This window comes from Pantherophis guttatus, chromosome 10 (genome assembly GCF_059756535.1).
Source record: "Pantherophis guttatus breed Tessera chromosome 10, ASM5975653v1, whole genome shotgun sequence".
Taxonomy (NCBI): Eukaryota; Metazoa; Chordata; class Lepidosauria; order Squamata; family Colubridae; genus Pantherophis; species Pantherophis guttatus.
In genome coordinates, this window is record NC_142072.1 from 26,622,773 (window position 1) to 26,644,130 (window position 21,358).

A 21,358-nucleotide genomic window follows, 5' to 3' on the forward strand; every position below is an offset into this window, starting at 1 on the left:
AATCTGAAGTCTGCAATTATCTCCTGCTTTCCATCCAAAGACTCTGATGTGAAAGAACCATAGAGCAGAAAGGCTCTCCGAGTATTATTTGGTCCAACCCTCTGCACTGTATAGGAAAACCATTTAAGCCATCCAATGCAGATGGATCTCCAGCTTCTTAAAAGCCACTAGAGATGGAGAATCCATAGACTCTAGGAAGACTGCTCCATTGTCGTGGAGCTCTTACCATTAGGAAGACCTTTCATATGCTGAAATGGATATAAATTGCTGCACTTTGCACTAATAATTTCCTTTTATATATTCCTTATGTATCTTATATACATGTATCTTATATATTCCCTATGATCAAGCTAGCCTTCGCTCTCTCCCACCCAGTCACCTTATCACTTCAATGCTGGTAAAATGCTTGTTGAAGAAGAGATATCAGAAAGTAACACTTTTTATGATCTTTGAATGGATTGCTCCACTGAAGAGAAGGGAAGGGAAGAGAAGAGAAGAGAAGAGAAGAGAAGAGAAGAGAAGAGAAGAGAAGAAAAGAAAAGAAAAGAAAAGAAAAGAAAAGAAAAGAAAAGAAAAGAAAAGAGAAAGGAGGGGGAAGGGAGGGAGGGGAAAGGAGAGGAGAGGAGACTATCCCTAGAAAAATATGAAATGGGGAAAGCACATTTAGAAAACAATACCTAATAGAATCAGAATGAACCTGCAAAATTTCCCACTTCCAAGTCAGAACCAAACTTCATCCATGTGAAATGGGAGGAAACATTCTCAGAAGCTCACCATTTTCCATATACTCTGTAATGATGAACATGGGCCTTTGAGTTACCACTGCATAGAGCCTCACCAGGCGTGCATGGCGCAGTTTCTTCATCAGGTTGGCTTCAGCCAGGAAGGCTTCAGGTGACATGCTGCCTTGTTTCAAACTCTTGATGGCAACTTTTGTATGGCCATTATAGTAGCCTGCGGAAGGAGAGAGGGAAGATATAGGTCCAGGGCTAAGCCTGAATTCCCCATTACTGGACATAAATCAACCGTTGAAGGGGAAGCTCTTCTGGTCATCAAAACAGCCTCTCCACCATTTTGATCTAACAGCAGGCCTATTTGTGGGGGAAGGGGGTCACGTAGGTCATGATGATGGCCAGGACCACACAACTGAAGCCATGCATTTTTCTTCATGTATCACGTAGTCCATGTAAAAACAGAGTAGGACTTCAGTTGTGTGATTGTGACTGCCATCTTAACTTTTTCAGCATACAAACACGAGGATGCCTCTATTCAGATGACACAAGCCTTGAGCCCTTCATGCCTCTTTGAACCCAAATGTTACGTTCATACAACATACTTCACTTGGATATGAAATTAACTCACTTCCTGAATCTGCACAATGTCTTGTAACGTCCAATAATCAAAGGAGCTGGATTCACACAAGCCATAAAGAAGCTAACTGACATTGAATCTAACCAAGCATAGCATTTTCTGCAAATGTAGCCTCCAAGTTTGCAACTAATCTGGTTGACATTGTGATACCAACACAGCTGTTGTTTTTTCAGCAGTCACATCCTGCCACAAAAAATTTAATAGAAACTAAATTAAAAGTTCAGCAGCACAGTTGGTCTAAACTGAAAATCCTACTTCATCAAACAAATTATTTAAATTATGTAAAATTACTTCAGTAATTTTTAAATAGCAGGCAATTAAGACAATGACAGCTGGGAGCAGTGGTGAAATGTAAAATTTGTTACTACCGGTTCTGTGGGTGTGGCTCGGGTGGGGGGGGGGTGTAATATGACTGGGTGGGCATGGCCAACTTTTTTTTTTTTTACTTTTTTAAAGCATTTTTTACAACCTATTCAGGAGAATAGGTTGTAAAAAAATGCTTTTAAAAGATTAAAAAAAGGCTCTGACGATCACAGCTGTGGCGTGCGATCGTCAGAGCCTTTTTTTTAACCTTTTAAAAGCAGGAAGTAATGACACCTGGGTGGGTGGGCGGAGCCTCGCACCGCCATTGCTACTGGTTCTCTGAACCACCTGCCACAATCGCTACCGGATCACCTGATCCGGTCCGAACCGAGAGCATTTCACCCCTGGCTGGGAGACTTTGGGCCAATCAACAGAAGACAATGTTTTAGGTATGAAAACCGGCTGAGTGACTTTGCACCAGTGACTCTCTCTCAATCCAAACCACTTTACAGGGTTGTTGTTACGGGGAAATTAGGAGGAAGAAGGATTACATAGAAGGATATACAAAGAATAAAGAGGGGATAACAACAACAACAACGAAAGCCTTTTCTAATAAAAGTATAGCTTATTGAGTTGCTGAAGGTCATGGCTGAACAGAGTATGCATGAATCCACACCCCACTTACCCATCCAAACTTCACCAAACTGCCCTGCTCCCAGTTTCTCCACCAGCTTCAGGCTCTCCCTGGGCACTTCCCACTCATCTTGCCACCAGGGCTTCTGTGGCTTCTGAGTTTGGCAGGACTTGGTAAGGCGGGTGCAGAGCCCATCAGCGTTACCTATGAAAAGGGATGAGGCAAAGGAGAAGAGTAAGTAGATCAGAGGAAGGCCAAAGGGATGGCACTGGACCACGTCTGCAGCTGGCATTGAAGCTTCACAAGGAGAGGCATGGAAGAAGGCCGTCCAGAATCTCCTCAGAAAGGGCAACTTCTTATACGTGTAGCCATTTTTACAAATAAAAAGCATCTTCTAGAATAGCCTTTCTCAACCTTGACAACTTCAAGAAGTGTGGACTTCAGCTGGGAGCTGGGAGCTGGGAGCTGAAGTCCACACTTCTTAAAGTTGCTGAGGTTGAGAAACACTGCCCTGGATGGTACAAATTCCAGGACAGCAACTACATTAGTGCATTAGGTGCTAAAACCACAGAAAGCATGTGGTACTCGACAGCCCCTACATTAGTATCTCCGGCATTGGGAGATCCAAAGTCTTTCTGTAGGAGAAAAGCAGACAGCCCAGTCCCACCCAAAAGAGGCTCTCCAGCAGGGTCTTTAGCCTTACTGGTATAATGTTCTACCAGGCTGTGCAAGCTGTCAAAGGTGATACGAGGAGAGATGTAGAACCCGCCGTTGTCCATATTTCGTATCTTATAATGCTTCACAACTTCTCCTCGATTCTGGTCAAAATCTCGCACAGAGAGGGAGAAGGAACCTGGGGAGAAACAGAACAGGGTTACTTTTCTGTCCCTTTCTCAGAGAGAGAGGCAGGCATCGTTTTCCTTGCTCCAAAATGCTTCCTTGCTTGGCTGGGACAGTTAAGAAAGGACTTGGGAGTGAAGAGGGATCCAAGCTAGATGTGCATTGTAAGAAGAGAGCTACGTCAATCTATAGAAGCTAACGTTCAGAGAGACACATTTTAACTTTTTTTTTTTTCATTTTTGCTCACAAGAGCTTCTGCCTTTTGATGAAATAAGTTGGTGTACACAGGGAAGCGGTCAAAAAAGTCAAATGGCAGCCACACTGAAGCAATTAAAGCCCCCATTCCTTTTATGGGATTAAATGGGGCAAGTCTTTCCTCTTTTTGTTGTGGCTGCCTTCTTGACTTTTTTTGAGCAGTTGCCCAAGGCATACATTTATAAGGAGTCATTGATTTACAACCACAGTTACAACCAGAATTTCCATTGCTAAGCAAGATGGTTGTTAAGTGAGTTGCCCCCAATGTTATGACTTTTTTTTTGCCATGGCTGTTAAGCAAATCACTGCAGTTTTTAAGTGAGTTGTGCAGTTGTTAAGCAAATCTGTCTTCCCCCATTGACTTTACGTGTCAGAAGCTGCCCATCCCATAATCCTAGGATGCTGCAACTATGGTAAATACATGCAGGTTGCCAAGCACCCAAATGTTGATCACATGTTGGTGGGAATGCTACAATGGTCATAAGTGTGAGGACCAATTATAAATCACTTTTTCAGTGCTGTTGTAACTTTGAAAGTCTCTAAACAAATGGTTGTAAATTGACGACTACCCATAGTTCTGCTAGTTTGAGGCTCAGCATTTGATATCTCTACTATTGCATCTTTTCATCCCAACATGTTCAAGTCTTCGATAGAGAGAAGCTGGTGACAGAGTTTTTAATAGCACCAGCTCCAGCTTCCCAGTAAAAGAATGGAAAACTTCAGTGGTGAAATCTAAAATTTGTTACTACCAGTTCTGTGGGCATGGCTTGGGGGTGGGGGTGGGGGTAATATGACTGGGTGGGCGTGGCCAATTTTTTTTTTAATTTTAAAACCATTTTTAAAAAATTCGGCAAAGAGGTTGTAAAAAAATGCTTTCAAAAGGCTCTGATGATCCCAACTGAGTTGCCTGATCGGCAGAGGCATTTTTTCTTTTAAAAGCCTCTGACAATCAGGCAACTCAGCTGGGATCGTCAGAGCCCTTTGAAAGCATTTTTTTACAACCTCTTCGCCGAAGAGGTTGAAGAAAAAATGCTTTTAAAAGCCTTTGATGATCCCAGCTGAGCCGCGCGATCATCAGAGGCTTTTTTTTTTTACTTTTAAAAGCATTTTTCGGCTGAAGAGGTGGTGCAGCTCAGTGGGCATGGGTGGGGGTGGGGCGCAGGGATTTTTGTTACCGGTTCTCCGAACCACCCGCCTCCATCACTACCAGATCGGGCGATCTGATCCGAACCGGAAGCATTTCACCCCTGGAAAACTTTACTGATATCTGCAAAGCAGCCGCCAGGATATGAGATTTGGGGGACAGTTAAGAAAGGACTTGGGAATGAGGAGGGGTTCAATCTAGTGTGTACTGTAGGAAGAGAGCTACATCAATCTATACAAGCTAACATTCAGAGGGGCAGGCTGTAATAATTTTTCTCATTTTTGCTCACAAAAGCTGTCTTTTGATGAAATAGGTCAGTTTGAAAAGTTGCTACTGAAACTGGATGGGGAAAAGCATTTAGGGACAAAGCTCACAGCTTAACAACATACAATTATTGATAATTATGTTACAGAGAGTATGGAGTTAGGTCAGATTGTGCAAGAGCAAACAAGAGGCTGCAATTTCACTGAACAAAATTCTCAGTCTGGATTTGCCAGCCATCAGACAGAGGCAGGGGGAGGCCTGTGGATAAAGTGATATCGACGTTAATGCCGTGTTTCTCAATCATGGTAGCTTGAAGATGGGTGGATTTCAACTCCCAAAATTATCCACCCCAGCGCATGCTGGCTGGGGAATTCTGGGAGTTGAAGTCCACCCATCTTCAAGTGTCCATGTTTGAGAAACACTGCACTAGACTAAACTGGCTCTCAAGGTTACTCTCTTTCCCATATTTGTTTCTTTATTTATTTGTATGCCATAAATTTTATGCCAGCTTCCATATCAGAAAGTAAACTAAAGCAGCCACCGAATCTTCCATTTGCAACCGCAAAGGGGCACCATCTTCTCCAATGCACCTGGAGGCAGCAGCTGGCTAGCCCACACTTCTTTTTGTCAGTTGAGTTGCTTTCTTGTGGCAAGAAAAGTAGGGTGCTGATATTTCCAACAAAACTAAATAACCCTCTCATGGTTCTTCTTGCCAGCAGCTTCCCTTTGCTCAACAATAGAGCCAGTCTTGATTCTGGCTGCTTCCAAGAAGAAGTCACCCATGTTGTCAATCAAAAGTATCTCTCCTCCCTCCTTTTTCTTCCCCCCCCCCCATGGAAGGCTGCCAACAGGGTGACAAGAAAGCAGACTAATTGTGCAGCAGTAAGCATGACTGGAAGCCCTTGAAGCTGATAAGGAAGTGGTTCTCAACCTTGCCCCCACTCCCAGCAGAACACAGAGGGAGTGGCTGGGATACAGGATAAGTCATTAAAAGGCAAATAAATTTTTTCCATAAATGATCAATATGCCAATAAAATGCTAATAAAGGAATTAACGAGAAGCTTTAATGCTTTCTAGCATAAAATGATACTCCAATCAAGGAACTAGCAATGAGAAAACCACACTCACCTACCAACACATGAAGGATAAGGAAACAAATTCCACTCTTCCTCACACTGAACATCTAACCTAGTTGGGTAATTAAATGTCTCTGCAAGCTAACAACCAAGCTCAGACAGCATCAGGGGCTCCATAGGTGCAAATATTCTTTTGTGTTGGAATTAAAGACTTTCTTGAGAAAAGTGGGGGATTGTTCTGGTGTAGGGAATCCCATGTTTGTTGGCAGAGGGGCTGGTGGGATATACAGAATAAGAGAGATGGAAGGAGCCTTAGAAGTCTCCTAGTCCAATCCCCTGCCCAAGCAGAAGGCCCTGTACCATTTCAGACAAATGGCTGTCCAACCTCTTCTTAAAAACCTCCAGCAATGGAGCACCCATGAAATCTGGAGGCAAGCCGTTCCACTGATTAATTTTTCTCATTGAGAAGGAAATTTCTTCTCAATTCTAGGTTGGATCTCCCTTTGGTAGGGTCTACCACAACTCGGCACAGTCAACTTGCTGCGGCCAGCTCGCCACAGCCAACTCACCGTGGCCAACTCACTGCAGAACAACTCATCGTGGGACAAGAATTATACTAATATCGAAGAAATAGTGGAATAGAATCATTAAAGAAAGGATGCCAAAGGAGGGAGAAAATGAAATGTGAATGACAAAAATTAAAATAATTTTTAATTATTTTAAATACCGTATTTTTCAGAGTATAAGACACACCTTAGTTTTTGGGAAGGAAAATAAGAAAAAAGCTGATTGGCAGGTGAATCGGCCTCCCAGAATACCCCCAATCAGCTGTTCCCAGAAATGAATTTTAGCAGCAGTTTCCTTGGTTGTGAGCTCTGTGTCTTTTTTCCATTTCAGAAAAAACTTTTTTTCATGCCTCTGAAAGCCTCCAAAACAGAGCTTCAGAAAAAAAGCCTCTGAAGCTCTGTTTGGGGACTTCTTTTCTGAAGCTTTGTTTCTGATGCTTTTTTCAGCCTCTGAAACCTCCATTTGAGAAGCTGGGCAGGGCTACATTCCAGGTGCGTCTTATACATACAGAGTATAAGATGCACCCAGATTTTCACCCTCTTTTTGTGGGAGAAAAGGTGCGTCTTATACTCCGAAAAATACGGTAATTAAATTGAATTGTTGAATTATCCTGCAGCAAGTTGTCCCATGGCAAGTTGGCCATGGTGAATTGTCCGTGGTGAGTTGTCCTGTGGTGAGTTGACTGGGCAAATTGGACAAAGTGAGGGTACCAGGGCAAGTTGGCTGTAGCAAGTTAGTTGTGGCGAGTTGCCCCATTCCACTTTGATAAGCTTCCACTAGTTACTAGTTCTTGTCCTGCCCTCTTCTCTGTGACAGCCCCTCAAATATTGGAAGACTGCTATCGTGTAAGGCACCCAATTATACTTTTCCAAAGCTGTTTTTAAGTTTCCCTCTCCAATATTTTTGTCATTTTCCTAATACAGAGGAAATGATGATCAGAGCCTGTTCAAATTACCTTTGGTGGATTCACTCTCTCGAATGAGGAAAGCACCATGTGTATTACCAGCAGCGAGAAGGCAGCGCTCAGCATCCTTCCTGCTCAGGGCTTTGAAAAACCAACTGCAAAAAACAACACATTGTTGATTACAGAGTTCTATCCACAGCCCATTGTGCATTCTATAGTTTTACGTAAGCAACCGCAGCTATTCTGACTTAAAATGAAACAAGGTGAGGATATTTCTCATTACAGAAGAAAAGGCCACATTTACATTTTAATTTGAAACCTTTTTTTTGGCCGCTCTGCAAAATGAATACTCCCAGAATTGCATACAGTAAATATTTCCACTATAGCCTATAAAATATACTTTTTTTAAAAAAAAAAAAGATCCATATATTTATATTTATCCACAAGAACAAAGTAGAGAAAAGAGAACTGTAGTGTCACACAATCCAAAAATATAAAGGGCAAAATATTTTGTTCCTTGCAAAACCATTTCCAAATTAGCCCATCTGCCTTAAGAACAAAAACATTTACCATTTGCCAAGTAAAGATCTTTTCAACCCCTACATTTTGTCCCTCTTTTCCTACTGTTGAATTAAAGAGCTATGTGTCTATACTACAAAGATCAGAATTGTGCAAGCAAAAGTGCTCCTTGTGACCCTCTGTGAAAGTGAACATTGGACTTTGAAGAAAGAAAGCACCAACACCTTAAAATGTTGATGTTGAAGGGGAGACTCCTTGGTTGAGGCACAAAGGATTAGTTTTAATTATTATGTTTTGACATATTAGGTGAATACCCAGCTCCCTTTGAAGTCCAGACTGTTGGATTAGGGTTTACACCTTTATGTGACGAACTATGTATTAACATAAATATGTGTTTTAACATTAGGATTAGTAAGAGTGACCTGACTAGAAGCCAGAATAGAGGTAGAAATAAGAATTAGGGGGAATATTAAGTTATAATTTCTATATAAATTGAAAATAAGTAATAATTAGATGGAAAGTTGGGAGTTTGAAAGATGGTATTACTATGTATGTTCAAGATCATTGACATTAGAATGGAACACTGAAATATTGAATAACTACTTTAAAATAATCAAGTACATTAATATTAGGATTATATAAATTTGATTAATGTAAAAATTGACTGTTGTTATTTGTATTAATATGAACCGTACTCAGAGGCCACACTGTTCATGTATTGATGTTGATATATGTTTAAAAATAAAAATCCAATAAACCTTTGGGGGGGAAAAAAGAAAGAAAGTCCAGACTGTTGGGAAAGATGGAAGAAAGGAGATGAAAAGGACAAGCAACAACAAGGTGGAAGGACTCAATTAAGTGGTGAAAGATAAAACACAAGAATTAGGTTGGGACCATTTTACCCTGAGAAAAATCTTCCTCACCTTTAGAGCACAGAAAGTAAGCACCCCAAGGAATTGTACTTGTCAGTGAGGACTAGACCACGATCCTGATGGATCAAGATGGATGTTGTGTTTTTTGTGTAACCTTTAAATACTCTCCAAGTATAGCTTCTGAGGAACATCTTGCAGTCAAGCCACCAGTGTGGTACCACAATGTCCAAAATCCCTGTGACTACGTCCCTTGTGGTGTCCACAGCACACCCTCAAATCTCATCAGCCAAAATGATTCAAGCAGATGGATGTCTTTTGGTAAAAAAAAGGAGCCATCTACTTCCGTGGGGTAGAAAAGTATGAGGATGATCTTGAAGAAGAAAAATGTCAGCTTAACCTCAAACAGAGCTGGGCATGAAGAAGAAACTCAAGTTAATCCTGTCTTGACTCTCTTGGATGTAAGAGAATCTTGGTCAGTCTTTCAAGATACTTTTATCATACCCCATAGCAAAAGTGTGTTATGGGGTCTGTTTCTTGACCTGGCCTACCTTGAAGGGCTGAGAAAGTAAATGGTTGATGAATTTGGTGTGAGGCTAAACATAACAGAATAAGAGAATAACAGAGGTGGAAGGGATATTGGAGGTATTCTAGTCCAACCTCCCCCCGCCCCCGACTCAGACAGGAAGCCCTATACCATTTCAGACAAATGGTTGTTCAATCTTTTCTTTAAAATGTCCTGTGTTGGAGCATTCACAATTTCTGGAGGCAAGCTATTCCACCGATTAATTGTTCTGTCAGGAAATTTCTCCTTAGTTTTAGGTTGCTTCTCTCCTTGATTAGTTTCCACCCACTGCTTCTTGTTCTGCCTTCAGGTGCTTTGGATAATGGGTTGACTCCCTCTTCTTTGTGGCAAGCCCTGAGATATTGGAACATTGCTATCATGTCACCCCAGGTCTTTCTTTTCATTAAACTAGACATGCCCAGTTCCTGCAACCGTTCCTCATATGTTTTAGCCTCCAGTCCCCTAATCATTTTTGTTGCTCTTCTCTGCACTCTTTCTGGAGTCTCCACATCTTTTTTACATTGTGGCGACCAAAACTGAATGCAGCATTCCAAGTATTGTCTTACCAAGGCATTATAAAGTGGTATTAACATTTTATGTGATCTTGATACGATCCCTCTGTTAATGCAACCTAGGATCGCACTGTGGTTTTTGGCAGCTTGTAGCACACTGCTGGCTCATGTTTAAGTGATTGTCCACCAGAACTCCAAGATCCCTCTCATAATTACTGCTATTGAACCAGGCACTGCCTATACTATTCCTGTGCATTTGGTTTTTCTTGCCTAAATGTAGAACCTTACTTTTTCACCATTGAATTTTATTTTGTTAGATAGGGCCCATTGTTCAAGTCTGTCAAGATCCTCCTGTATCTTAAGCCTATCTTCTGGAGTGTTGGCTATTCCTGCCAGCTTGGTGTTGTCTGCAAATTTGATAAGTTTCCCATCTATATCCTCATCTAAATCATTGATTAAGATATTGAAGTGTACTGGGCCTAAGACAGAGTCTTGGGGTACCCCACTGCATACTTCCCTCCATGTAGATGCAGTTCCATTGAGGACTACATGTTAAGTGCAGTTGGTCAGCCTGTTATGAATCCATGTGGTGGTGATGCTGTCTAATCCACCTTTTTCTATCTTATCAAGTAGTAGGTTACGGTTTACTTCAGGCTTGTCAAACTGACGGCCCGCAGGCCGGATACATCACTTGCATGCCACGCCCACCCTGGCTCCGTAAAGGCAAAAAACGTTGCAATACGTCATGATGCAGCCCTTGACATGATCAAGTTTGACACCCGTGGTCTACTTTATCAAATGCCTTACTAAAGTCCAAGTAAATTATATCCACAGCATTTCTCTGGTCCAGTAATTTTGTCACTTTGTCAAAGAATGCAATAAGATTAGTCTGGCATGATCTGTTTTTGACAAACCCATGATGGCTTTTGGTTATGACTTCGTTTGCCTCTAGGTGTTTGGTGATTCGTTGCTTGATTATCTTTTCCAGAAACTTCCCAGATATTGATATCAGGCTGACCGGTTTCTAGTTTCCTGGATCCATTTGTTCACATGTTCTTGTGATATATGCAAATTTCTGCACCTTTTGTGAGTTCTACTCAGATTTGCTATTCATTTGTTTTGTTTCACAATAGAAATTTGTAGGATCAATGAAATAGTCTGTGATAGCATTATCTTCTTCCTTGGTCTCCCTGGCTCAGTCTTCTCTAACCTGGTGCCTTCTAAAGCTGTAAGACCACCTCTTATAGTTGGTTCTAGAATTCCCATTTCTAGGAGCTGAAGTCCATAGTTGCTGAGATTGAGATTGTTGGACCACACATTAGGAATGTGGACATCTAACTCCTTTTATTGGGTTTATACTTATGGTTGGAGAAGAGGAGCTGAGCTGACAGAGAAGGACTCAGCTTTAGCAATTGAATATACAGAAAGTCCTCAACTTATGACCACAATTGAGCTCAAAATTTATATTGGTAAGTGAGAAATTTGTTAAGTGAATCACTGCAATTGTTAAATTAGTGACATTATTGTTAAGTGAATCTGGTTTCCCCATTGACTTTGCTTGTCAGGAGGTTGCAAAAAGGTGATTGATTACATGAGCCTGTGACACTGCAACTGTCAAAAATATGAGTCAATTGTCAAGCATCTGGATGTAAATCACAGGATCATGGGGATGTTACAACAGTCATAAGTGTGAAAAATGGTCATAAGTCACTTTTTTCAGTGCTGTTGTAAGTCAAGGACTAACTGTATTTGTGTGAGTGGCTACATTTTTTTAAAAAAGTACAATAAAAACACTAATTTTCATTCCACAGAAAAATATATAAAACATACAAAAACACATGCATTTCTTTAGTAGTTTACCTGCAAAAGTAACATTTGCATTCTGTTAAAACAATAAAAATGAAACTTTCTTAATGCAACCAACAGTTAGACAGATTTATCAATACATTCATTTACCAATAGCCTGAACTTGAATAAGCAGGATTTGGCCTGAAGTTTAAGCCCTTATCATTACATTCAGTCCTTGATTTACAATCATAATTAGAAGCAAAAGATTTGTTGTTAAGTGGTGATAGTTAAATGAAGCATCAGGTGATCACATCTGATTTCATAACCTGTTTTGCCATGGTTGTTAAGTAAGGTGCCATGGAATCATGACCTTTAATTTAATTTAATTTAATTAATTCAATTTATATGCCGCCCCTCTCCGAAGACTCAGGGCAGCTCACAATACATTTTAAAAAATCATTATAAAAAACATTTAAAAATTAAAAACATTAAGAACATTAAAAACTCATTCACGCCATTCCTGGCCGGATCTCACCAGATCACAAGAGTGAGATCAACGGCCCCAGGCCTGCCGGAAAAGCCAGGTCTTCACCGCTTTTCGGAAGGCCAATAGGGTGGGGATGGTCCGGACCTCAGGAGGTAACTGGTTCCAGAGAGCTGGGGCAGCCACAGAGAAGGCCCTCCCCCACGGGCCCACCAGACGGCATTGTTTAGTTGATGGGACCCGGAGGAGACCAACTCTGTGGGATCTTACCGGTCACTGGGAGCTATGCGGCAGAAGGCGGTCTTGAAGATAACCTGGCTCTGAGCCATGTAGGTAATAACCAACACCTTGAGTTGTGACCGGAGACCAATAAGGAGCCAGTGCAGCTTGCACTGGCTCCCTATTGACCTTGCTTGTCAAAAGCTGGCTACGAAGGTCGCAAAGGATGATCACATGACTACAGTTCAAGGACCAGCTGTCACATTTTTCAGCACCATCGTAACTTTGAACAGTCACTAAATGAATGGTTGTAACTCAAGGACTACCTGTTTTGATACCCTTAAAAATACAACCTGTTTGTGGCTAACGGGCATGGAGAAGAACAATTCTTCCTACTCACGGCTCTTGCTCCAGTGTGTTCAACTTGGCGACAAAGTTGCATGGTATGTAGCCCACTTGTCCTGTGGTGAGAGACTGAGCTTTCCACCATTCCCCTGTCCTAAAAGAGAGAAGAGTTGTCTGTCCATCTCCTTATTCTTCAACCCCATCCCTACCCAAGAGACAAAGGCAGAGAATGAACCCAATGGAGGTTTGGACAACCCTTATTCCTCCTTCTTCCAGCTTGTGTTCCTTTAGCCATGTCAGCTGGACACCAGGCAGTAGTCCTTCCCATTATCACAGTATAATTTTTGCATAATGAATTTTTGTGTTTTATCAAAAGGAACCTCACTACCATCCCTCCACTCAGGGCAGTGAACTTGGGTGGGATGTACTCCAACACCAGAGAATCCACTGGGGAGAGCAGGGGGTCCAATAGATCAAGATGGCTATTGCAGCCTGCCAATCGTGCTTTTTTTAATACACTTCACAACTTATGCATATACGAACGGTTAGAGGCAGTAAATGAATTTGTGTGCCTTGGTAGAAAATCCATACTCAGGGACTGAATTCAACCATGACAAAAACATGGAATTCTCACATCGTTTTGGTTCATGTTTGTATGTGTTTGCATGTGTGTGTACACATACATACTTACAAGGCTTTGCAGTTTTATATCAGTTGAGCTGAATTAATCTTGAGCTCTCAGAGCCCACTTAGAAACCTTTCACAGTATAAATGTATGTCTAAATCCTCATTGGCCAATATTACTGATAATAACGTGATTAGAAGCTGCACTTCCTAGTGGAATGCAAGCCTTCAATGCAACTTAGCTCTTTTCAGACAGTTAATTCCTTTTGCTGATGAATCACATTGTGCCCCACAGTGGGAACCAGCTTACTCTTCTACTATCCTCAGCTGTTCTCCTGTCCGAAGTAGCAGATCTCCTTCATGAGTTGATTCATAATCATAGAGGGCAACCACCAGTTTATCTAAAAAAGGGCATAAACACAAAACAGGTTTCTGAGTAAAGGCTGCTAGGAATAGAAGGAAATGAGTTACATTGCAGAAGACTATGGGCATGTGTGAAGACCATGGGGAAGGATATGGTGAGAATGCAGACATAAAAGAGGCTGAGAATAAAAGGAGGTATATTGAAGAGAATGGCTGCTGGAACAAATGAGTCAAGAAATACACACACACACACACACACACACACACATGTATGTATGTGTCTCTGTGTGTATATGTATATATGTGTGTGTGTGTGTGTTTGTGTGTGTGTGTGTGTGTGTGTGTATAAGGGATGCAGTGGCTCAGTGGCTAAGATGCTGAGCTTGTCAATCGAAAGTTCGGCAGTTCAGCGGTTCAAATCCCTAGTGCCGCATAATGGGGTGGGTTCCCATTACTTGTCCCAGCTTCTGCCAACCTAGCAGTTCAAAAGCATGTAAAAAATGCAAGTAGAAAAATAAAAATAGGGACCACCTTTGGTGGGAAGGTAACAGCATTCCGTGCGACTTTGGCGTTTAGTCATGCCAGCCACATGACCACGGAGACGTCTTTGGACAGTGCTGGCTCTTCGGCTTTGAAACGGAGATGAGCATCGCCCCCTAGAGTCAGGAACGACTAGCACATATGTGCAAGGGGAACTTTTACCTTTACCTTTATACACACACACACATATACACATACATATATATACACATACATACATACACATACACACACATATATATGTATGTATGTATAAGTATTTATATATATATATATATATATTTACACACACACATATATATTTACATACACATACATACATATATATAAAATTTTCAGGCAATTCAGGTAGATTCATATGATTATAAAGATTTATTGCAACCTTAAGCTCTCTACAAGAATCTGACCACCTGGCAGTTAAGGGAAATGAACAGGAGATAAGAGAGGGATTCAAGGGGCGCTGGACTTGAATCTCTTGCGGACAAGCAGGGACTCGTGTCTTATGACATGTTTGACCCCCTCCCTGGGACTCAGCCTGGTCATCTTCTACACAAAATGTTGTTTTCAGTGGGTGAAGAGAGCTAGGTCAGAAGCCTGCAATACAGTGAAACAATTTAAAAAACTGTAAGTGGTGAAATCACCTGGAGTTAATTGAAGAGAGGGAAACCTGAAAGGAGTATTTTAAATATTTATATGGGAAAGATAGCGGTACATTGAAGAATGGAATCAAAAGAAATGCAATCAATATTCAAAAAGAAGGAAAAGGAAGCCATGAATGTTGTGAGTATGTCAAAAATAAGGCTACAGGTGTAGGCAATATAACTGGAGAAGTGTTAAAATATGCTTATGAATCATCTGTGCAATGTATTTAACACACATGTGATGACTGTGTCTGTGACTGTAAAAACCCTGCTATTATTCTTATATCCAGGGATAGGAGTAAGAAATTTGCAAAACTACATGGGCATTACTCGGCCTTGGAAGGTAATGCCAAACTGAATGAGTATAAAAGATGGTTGTTGTTAGTCGTGAAGTCGTGTCCAACCCATTGCGACCCCATGGACAGCGTTCCTCCAGGCCTTCCTGTCTTCTACCATCTTCTGGAGTCCATTTAAGCTCACGCCGACTGCTTCAGTGACTCTATCCAGCCACCTCGTTCTCTGCCATCTCCTTCTTCTTTTGCTCTCAATCTTTCCCAGCATTCGGCTCTTCTCCAGTGAGTCCTTCCTTCTCAGTAGGTGGCCAAAGTATTTGAGTTTCATCTTCAGGATCTGGCCTTCTAAAGAGCAGTCAGGGTTTAACTCCCCCAAGACTGACCGGTTGGATCGCCTTGCAGTCCAAGGGGCTCGCAGGAATCTTCTCCAGCACCAGAGTTCAAAGGCCTCAATTCTTTGGCGCTCAGCCTTCCTTATGGTCCAACTTTCACAGCCATACATTGCAACTGGGAAAACCATCGCCTTGACTATACGCACTTTTGTTGGCAGGGTGATGTCTCTGCTTTTTAGTATTGAGCCACGGTGGCGCAGTGGTTAGAGTGCAGAACTGCAGGCTACTTCTGCTGATCACCGGCTGCCAGCAGTTTGGCAGATCAAATCTCACCAGGCTCAAGGTTGACTTTCATAATTGACTATTATGAAAGGTACAAGACAGGGATGTCCTCTATCTCCACTATTATTTGTACTGACACTGGAAGTATTAAATAGAAATATAAGACAGGATAAAGAGATAAAAGGTATGGAAATTAAAAAAAGAGGCATATAAACTACAGGCATTTGCAGACAATTTGGTGTTTATTTTAGAAAATCCACAAGAAACAGGGCCAAAACTATTAGAAAGAATAGAAGAATATGGTGAGGTGGCAGGATTGAAAATTAATAAAGAGAAAACTAAGATAGTGAAAAACGCTACAGAGAAACAGAAAAGGGAGTTAATGCAGAAGTTAGATATTCAGATTAAAAAGTAAGATACTTAGGGATTCAACCAACAGCAAGATGTGTTATGATTAAGGAAGATAATTATAATAAATAAAACAAATTGAGACAGATTTGGAGAGATAGAAAAATTTGCAATTATTGTTAATAGGAAGAATAGCAACAATTAAGATGAACATACTACCAAGGCCATTGTTTTTATTCCAAAAAATTCCGAAAAAAATGGAGAAAAAATATTTTGAAAATTTGAACAAAATAATAGTGAAATTTATATGGCAGGGGAAGAAGGCGAGAATCAACTTAAAACTGTTACAAGATGCGAGAAACAGAGGAGGATTTGGACTACCAAACTGGGAACTATACTACCAGGCAGCAGTGTTAACATGGATGAAAGAATGGATTGTATTGAGAAATACAAGATTATTGACATTGGAGGGACATGACTTGCAATTGAGTTGGCATGCCTTTTTATGGTATGGGAAAAATAAGATACATGGTTACTTTTAAAGACATTATATAAGAAATGCTTTATTAGTAGTATGGGAGAAAATTAGAGAACAACATTATTTGAAGATACCAGTTTGGCTTTCGACAATGGAAGCACTTGTACATCCAAATATTATTAATATGGTAAATATTGTTAGATATAAGGACATTTTGTCAGAAAAGGGGAAACTTAAAATGAAACAAGATTTGGAAAAACAGGGCATTGATATGGTGTGGTATACACAACTGCAAACTACAACTACAACTTCAAAAACACAAAACTACAACTTCAAAAAAGCCAACTATGATCTCATAGACTTCCACCTCTCATCTCTTGATTGGCAAATTCTATTCTCTGGCTGTAACACTGCTGAAGACCATTATAACATTTTCTTGTTCAAAATCAATAATTATTAAACCATATGTACCACTAATCACCATCAAAACCAGGAAAAACAAATTATCCATATCAATAAGAAAGCTCCAATCCCCAAAAAAAATTCCTCTGGTGAAAAAACAAAACTGGCTATGTAGCTAACTTTAAAAGCCACTACAAAAATATATGCCACCAAATAAAGACTGAAAGCACCAATTACCACACCAAACAAGAAGAGAACCTCCTGCACACGAGATCAAACCGCACCTTCTATAATTTTGTAAACAACAAACTTAAAGACTTGAGATCCATCCCGCCCCTAAAAGGACCTAACAGTAAAGAATGCAATGTTGAAGCAGTTAAAGCAAGCCTCTTCAACACATTCTTCGGCTCACTCTTTGTAAACAGCAGTGGCTCATGCTCAACATTCCCTAGTTGTACCACAAATAACTACGAGCTAACACAATTAGATTTCACAGAAGATAATGCTGAAAAGGCACCACATAGACTAAAACCATCTCTATTGCACCTGATGGACTATGTGCATACTTCTTAAAAAAGCTTTCCACTGCTATAGCAGAACCCCTAAGCATAATCTTTGAAAAATCCTTTGAAAAAAGGAGACCCTAGCCTAGTTGAAAATTACAGACCAATCTCTTTATGCTGCATCACCTGCAAAGTCATGGAATCAATCATTAACCAATCCATTACCCTCCATCTAGAAACAAACAATCTACTCTCTAATAAACAATTTGGTTTCAGAAAAAAATTATCCTGTAATCTACAACTCCTACACTGGAAAAATTTATGGACTATAAATCTCGATCAGGGCAAAGCAATTTACATAGACTTCTGTAAAACCTTTGATTCAGTGGTACATGACAAACTACTTCTAAAACTAAAATCCTATGGCATCTCCGGACCCCTACATAATTGGATAGCTGTGTTCCTGTCAAACAGACAACAAGTGGTCAAAATAGGGAGCGCCCTATCAAATCATGCACCTGTTAATAGCGGTGTCCCCCAAGGCAGCGTTCTAGGACCAACACTTTTCATACTATACCTAAATGATTTTTGCGATCATATTATAAGCAACTGCATTCTCTTTGCCAATGATGTCAAAATATTTAATACAATCAACAATGCTGCTACCCTTCAAAAAGTCCTTGACTTTGTGTCGGAATGGTCAAACAATTGGCAACTCCAAATCTCAACCAACAAATACTCTGTCTTACACATTGGCAAAAAGAATTAGAACACAAAATACAAGCTGTGTAGACACGACCTTGTAGATGACTCTCACTCTGTCAAGGACCTTGGAGTACTCATATCTAATGAACTAAGTGCCAAAGCCCACTGTAACAACATCATCAAAAAGAGTTGTAAACCTAATCTTGCATAGCTTCTTCTCCGGTAATATCACACTACTAACAAGAGCATACAAAACATTTGCTAGACCAATTCTCGAATACACCTCATCTGTCTGGAACCCGCACTGCATATCGGACATTAATACAATTGAACTTGTCCAGAAATATTTCACAAGAAGAGTCCTCCACTCCTCTGCTCGCAACAAAATACCTTATGCCACCAGACTTGAAATTCTGGGCCTAGAAAACTTAGAACTACGCCATCTTCGGTCTGACCTAAGCGTAGCTCATAAAATTATCTGCTACAATGTCCTACCTGTCAATGATTACTTCAGCTTCAACCACAACAATACATGAGCACACAATAGATACAAACTTAAAGTGAACCGCTCCAAATTCGATTGCAGAGAATATGACTTTAGCAACAGAGTGGTCAATGCCTGGAATACACTACCTGACTCTGTGGTTTCATCCCCAAACCCGCAAAATTTTAACCTAAGACTGTCTACTGTTGACCTCACCCCATTCCTAAGAGATCTGTAAGGGGTGTGCATAAGAGCACCAGCCTGCTTACCGTCCCTGTCCTAATGTTTCCTCTATTTGTATCTATTTTATATATTCAATTCATGCTTATACATATATAAATTACCTAATACGTTCTTGACAAATAAATAAATAAAAATACAATCTAGATATGAAAAAGATGCAAAATTATATGGCTTTTATATGGAATTGACAGAATTAGACAAGATATTAACAGGAACAGATGAGGGAGTAATAAGAAAATTGTATAGTTATTTATTGAGTATCAAATTAGAAGAAGAACAAGTTAAAGAAACAACGATAGCAAGGGCAAAAAATATTGGACATATGATAGAGCTAGATAAATGGCAGCAATTATGGGATAGGAATTATAAGTTAACTATATCAACCGCATACAAGGAGAATCTGTACAAGATGTTTTATAGATGGCATTTTTCACCTGAAAGACTGGCAAAAATGTTTAAAGATAAATCAAGATAAAGATAAATGTTGGAAATACCATCAGACACCGAGATCGTATTTTCATATGCAGTGGATGTGTGTAGAAGCAAAAAAAATACTGGGCAAGAATTCGTATGTAGTTGGAGAAGATGACGAAGCAGCATATTGATTTAAAACCTGAGATATTCCTGTTCGGGATTTTACCAGGGAATTATAGTAAAGAAAATGTATACTTGATTATTCATGTAATAACTGTGGCTAGAATTGTATTTGCACAGAATTGGAAAGATAAAGGGATACCTGTAGATGAAAACGTGATTAAGAAAATATTGGAATGTGCAGAAATGAATAGATTAACACTTGCAATTAAGGGAAAGGAAGAATCTGATTATTACAATTTATTTTATCAATGGTTAGAGAATAAATATAAAATGTATAATAAAGTTAAATAAGTTAAGAAGAGAAATGTTATAATAATAGATATGTTAAGTATTAAGCATTAATATTAAAATCAGAGTAGATATAAATAATTAACATGGTGGTAAGATTTAATTGTTATGACACAAAAAAATTGTACCCAGACAACACAGTGTTTCATGAATGATGGAATGTTTTGTATTAAAAGAAAAGAAAAAATGTGTTTAAAAAAAAATGAGGACCCAGATTGTTGGGTGCAATATGCTGACTCTGTAAAACCAGTTAGAGAGGCTGTAAAGCACTATGAAGCGGTATATAAGGCTAAGTGCTATTGCTATTGCTAGTATGCTATCTATATTTGCCATAGCTTTCCACCCAGGAGCAAGCGTCTTTTAATTTCTTGGCTGTAGTCCCCATCTGTGGTGATCCTGGAGCCCAGGAAAATAAAATCTGTCACTACCACCATTTCTTCCCCATCCCAATCATCAAAATTGAGAAAGTGCAGTGTGACTTTATGCTAGGCAGGGTGGAACAGATGTGTCCTTTTCAGCAGGTCATCAAAGCATGTATGAATGTGAGGAAGTTTATCATTAATTTGTTGGTTTAGAGAAAGTGTATCCTAAAGCAAATAGTTATGGAATGTGGAATTGGTTGACTGCTGAAAACAATAAGAGTGGTATATGACAGAAGCAAAGAGTATGAGAATCACTTAAATGCTTAGTATTTTTCGGAGTATAAAACGCACTGGAGTATAAGATGCAGCTTAGTTTTTGGGGAGGAAAATAGGGGGGGAAAAACTGCCTACCTATTAATCTGGCTAGCGTCCTTAGTCTGGTCAACTTCAGCACATTAGTTTGCTGGTTTTTTTATCCCCTGCTTGGGGTTAAAAAACAGCTTCTAAGGCACAGCTGAGAGGAAGCAGCAATGAGAAAAGCAGGCAAAGGGAGAGGGGAGATCGCTTCACTCGGCTAGCACCTAATTAGGGCTGAAAAAAAGCTTCTAAAGAACAGCTGAGTCGGAGCAAAGCATGGAGATCGCTTCACTGCCAGTGCCTGGTTAAAGCCCAGCAGAGAGTCAAGGGAGCAGGCAAAGCTGGGAAGATCTCTGGCTATGGCTATTGTCTCGTTAGCGCCTCATTAAAAAAAACCTCATGAAAAAAAGCTTCAAAAAAGCTACATTTGGAGTATAAGACGGACCCAAATTTTCAGCCTCTTTTAGTGGGGAAAAAGGTGCGTCTTATACTTCAAAAATACGGTAGTTAATATTTGAGCAAGGAATAAATCATATTGTCATTTTTGCTTTTGAATGAGTTTATGGAAAATATTTTCTAAAATGCTGTTTGTGACATAAGACGTGTATTGGTTGCAGACAAATGTGTAGGCATGTAAACAATGCTATATTGTTGACAGACTACAGATTATTGCAGCAACAGTTGTAAAGATTATTCTGATGTAGGAAGGAATCTGAATCCGAAATTAATCTATCAGATGTCAAGGTATGTGTGTCTAACAGGAGAGCAAAGAATTGCAAAGAATTATACATAAATGGTGAACAATTAAAGGAAGTACATGCATTTATTGCCCCTAGTAAAATATTTGTTGAAAAGAC

The 21,358-nt window shown here is 40.1% G+C and overlaps 1 protein-coding gene across 1 annotated transcript in view; it reads right to left on the reverse strand.

The window, feature by feature from the left end:
• Positions 1-21,358, reverse strand: part of LCK (LCK proto-oncogene, Src family tyrosine kinase) — a 48,914-nt gene that overhangs the window by 16,547 nt on the left and 11,009 nt on the right. The window contains exons 4-9 of the mRNA XM_034413326.3: positions 13,594-13,684; positions 12,715-12,813; positions 7,410-7,513; positions 3,012-3,161; positions 2,360-2,512; positions 775-954 (exon numbers count right to left, since the gene is read on the reverse strand). Coding sequence (XP_034269217.1) covers positions 775-954; positions 2,360-2,512; positions 3,012-3,161; positions 7,410-7,513; positions 12,715-12,813; positions 13,594-13,684 — 777 coding nt within the window. The remainder of the gene's footprint in view (positions 1-774; positions 955-2,359; positions 2,513-3,011; positions 3,162-7,409; positions 7,514-12,714; positions 12,814-13,593; positions 13,685-21,358) is intronic.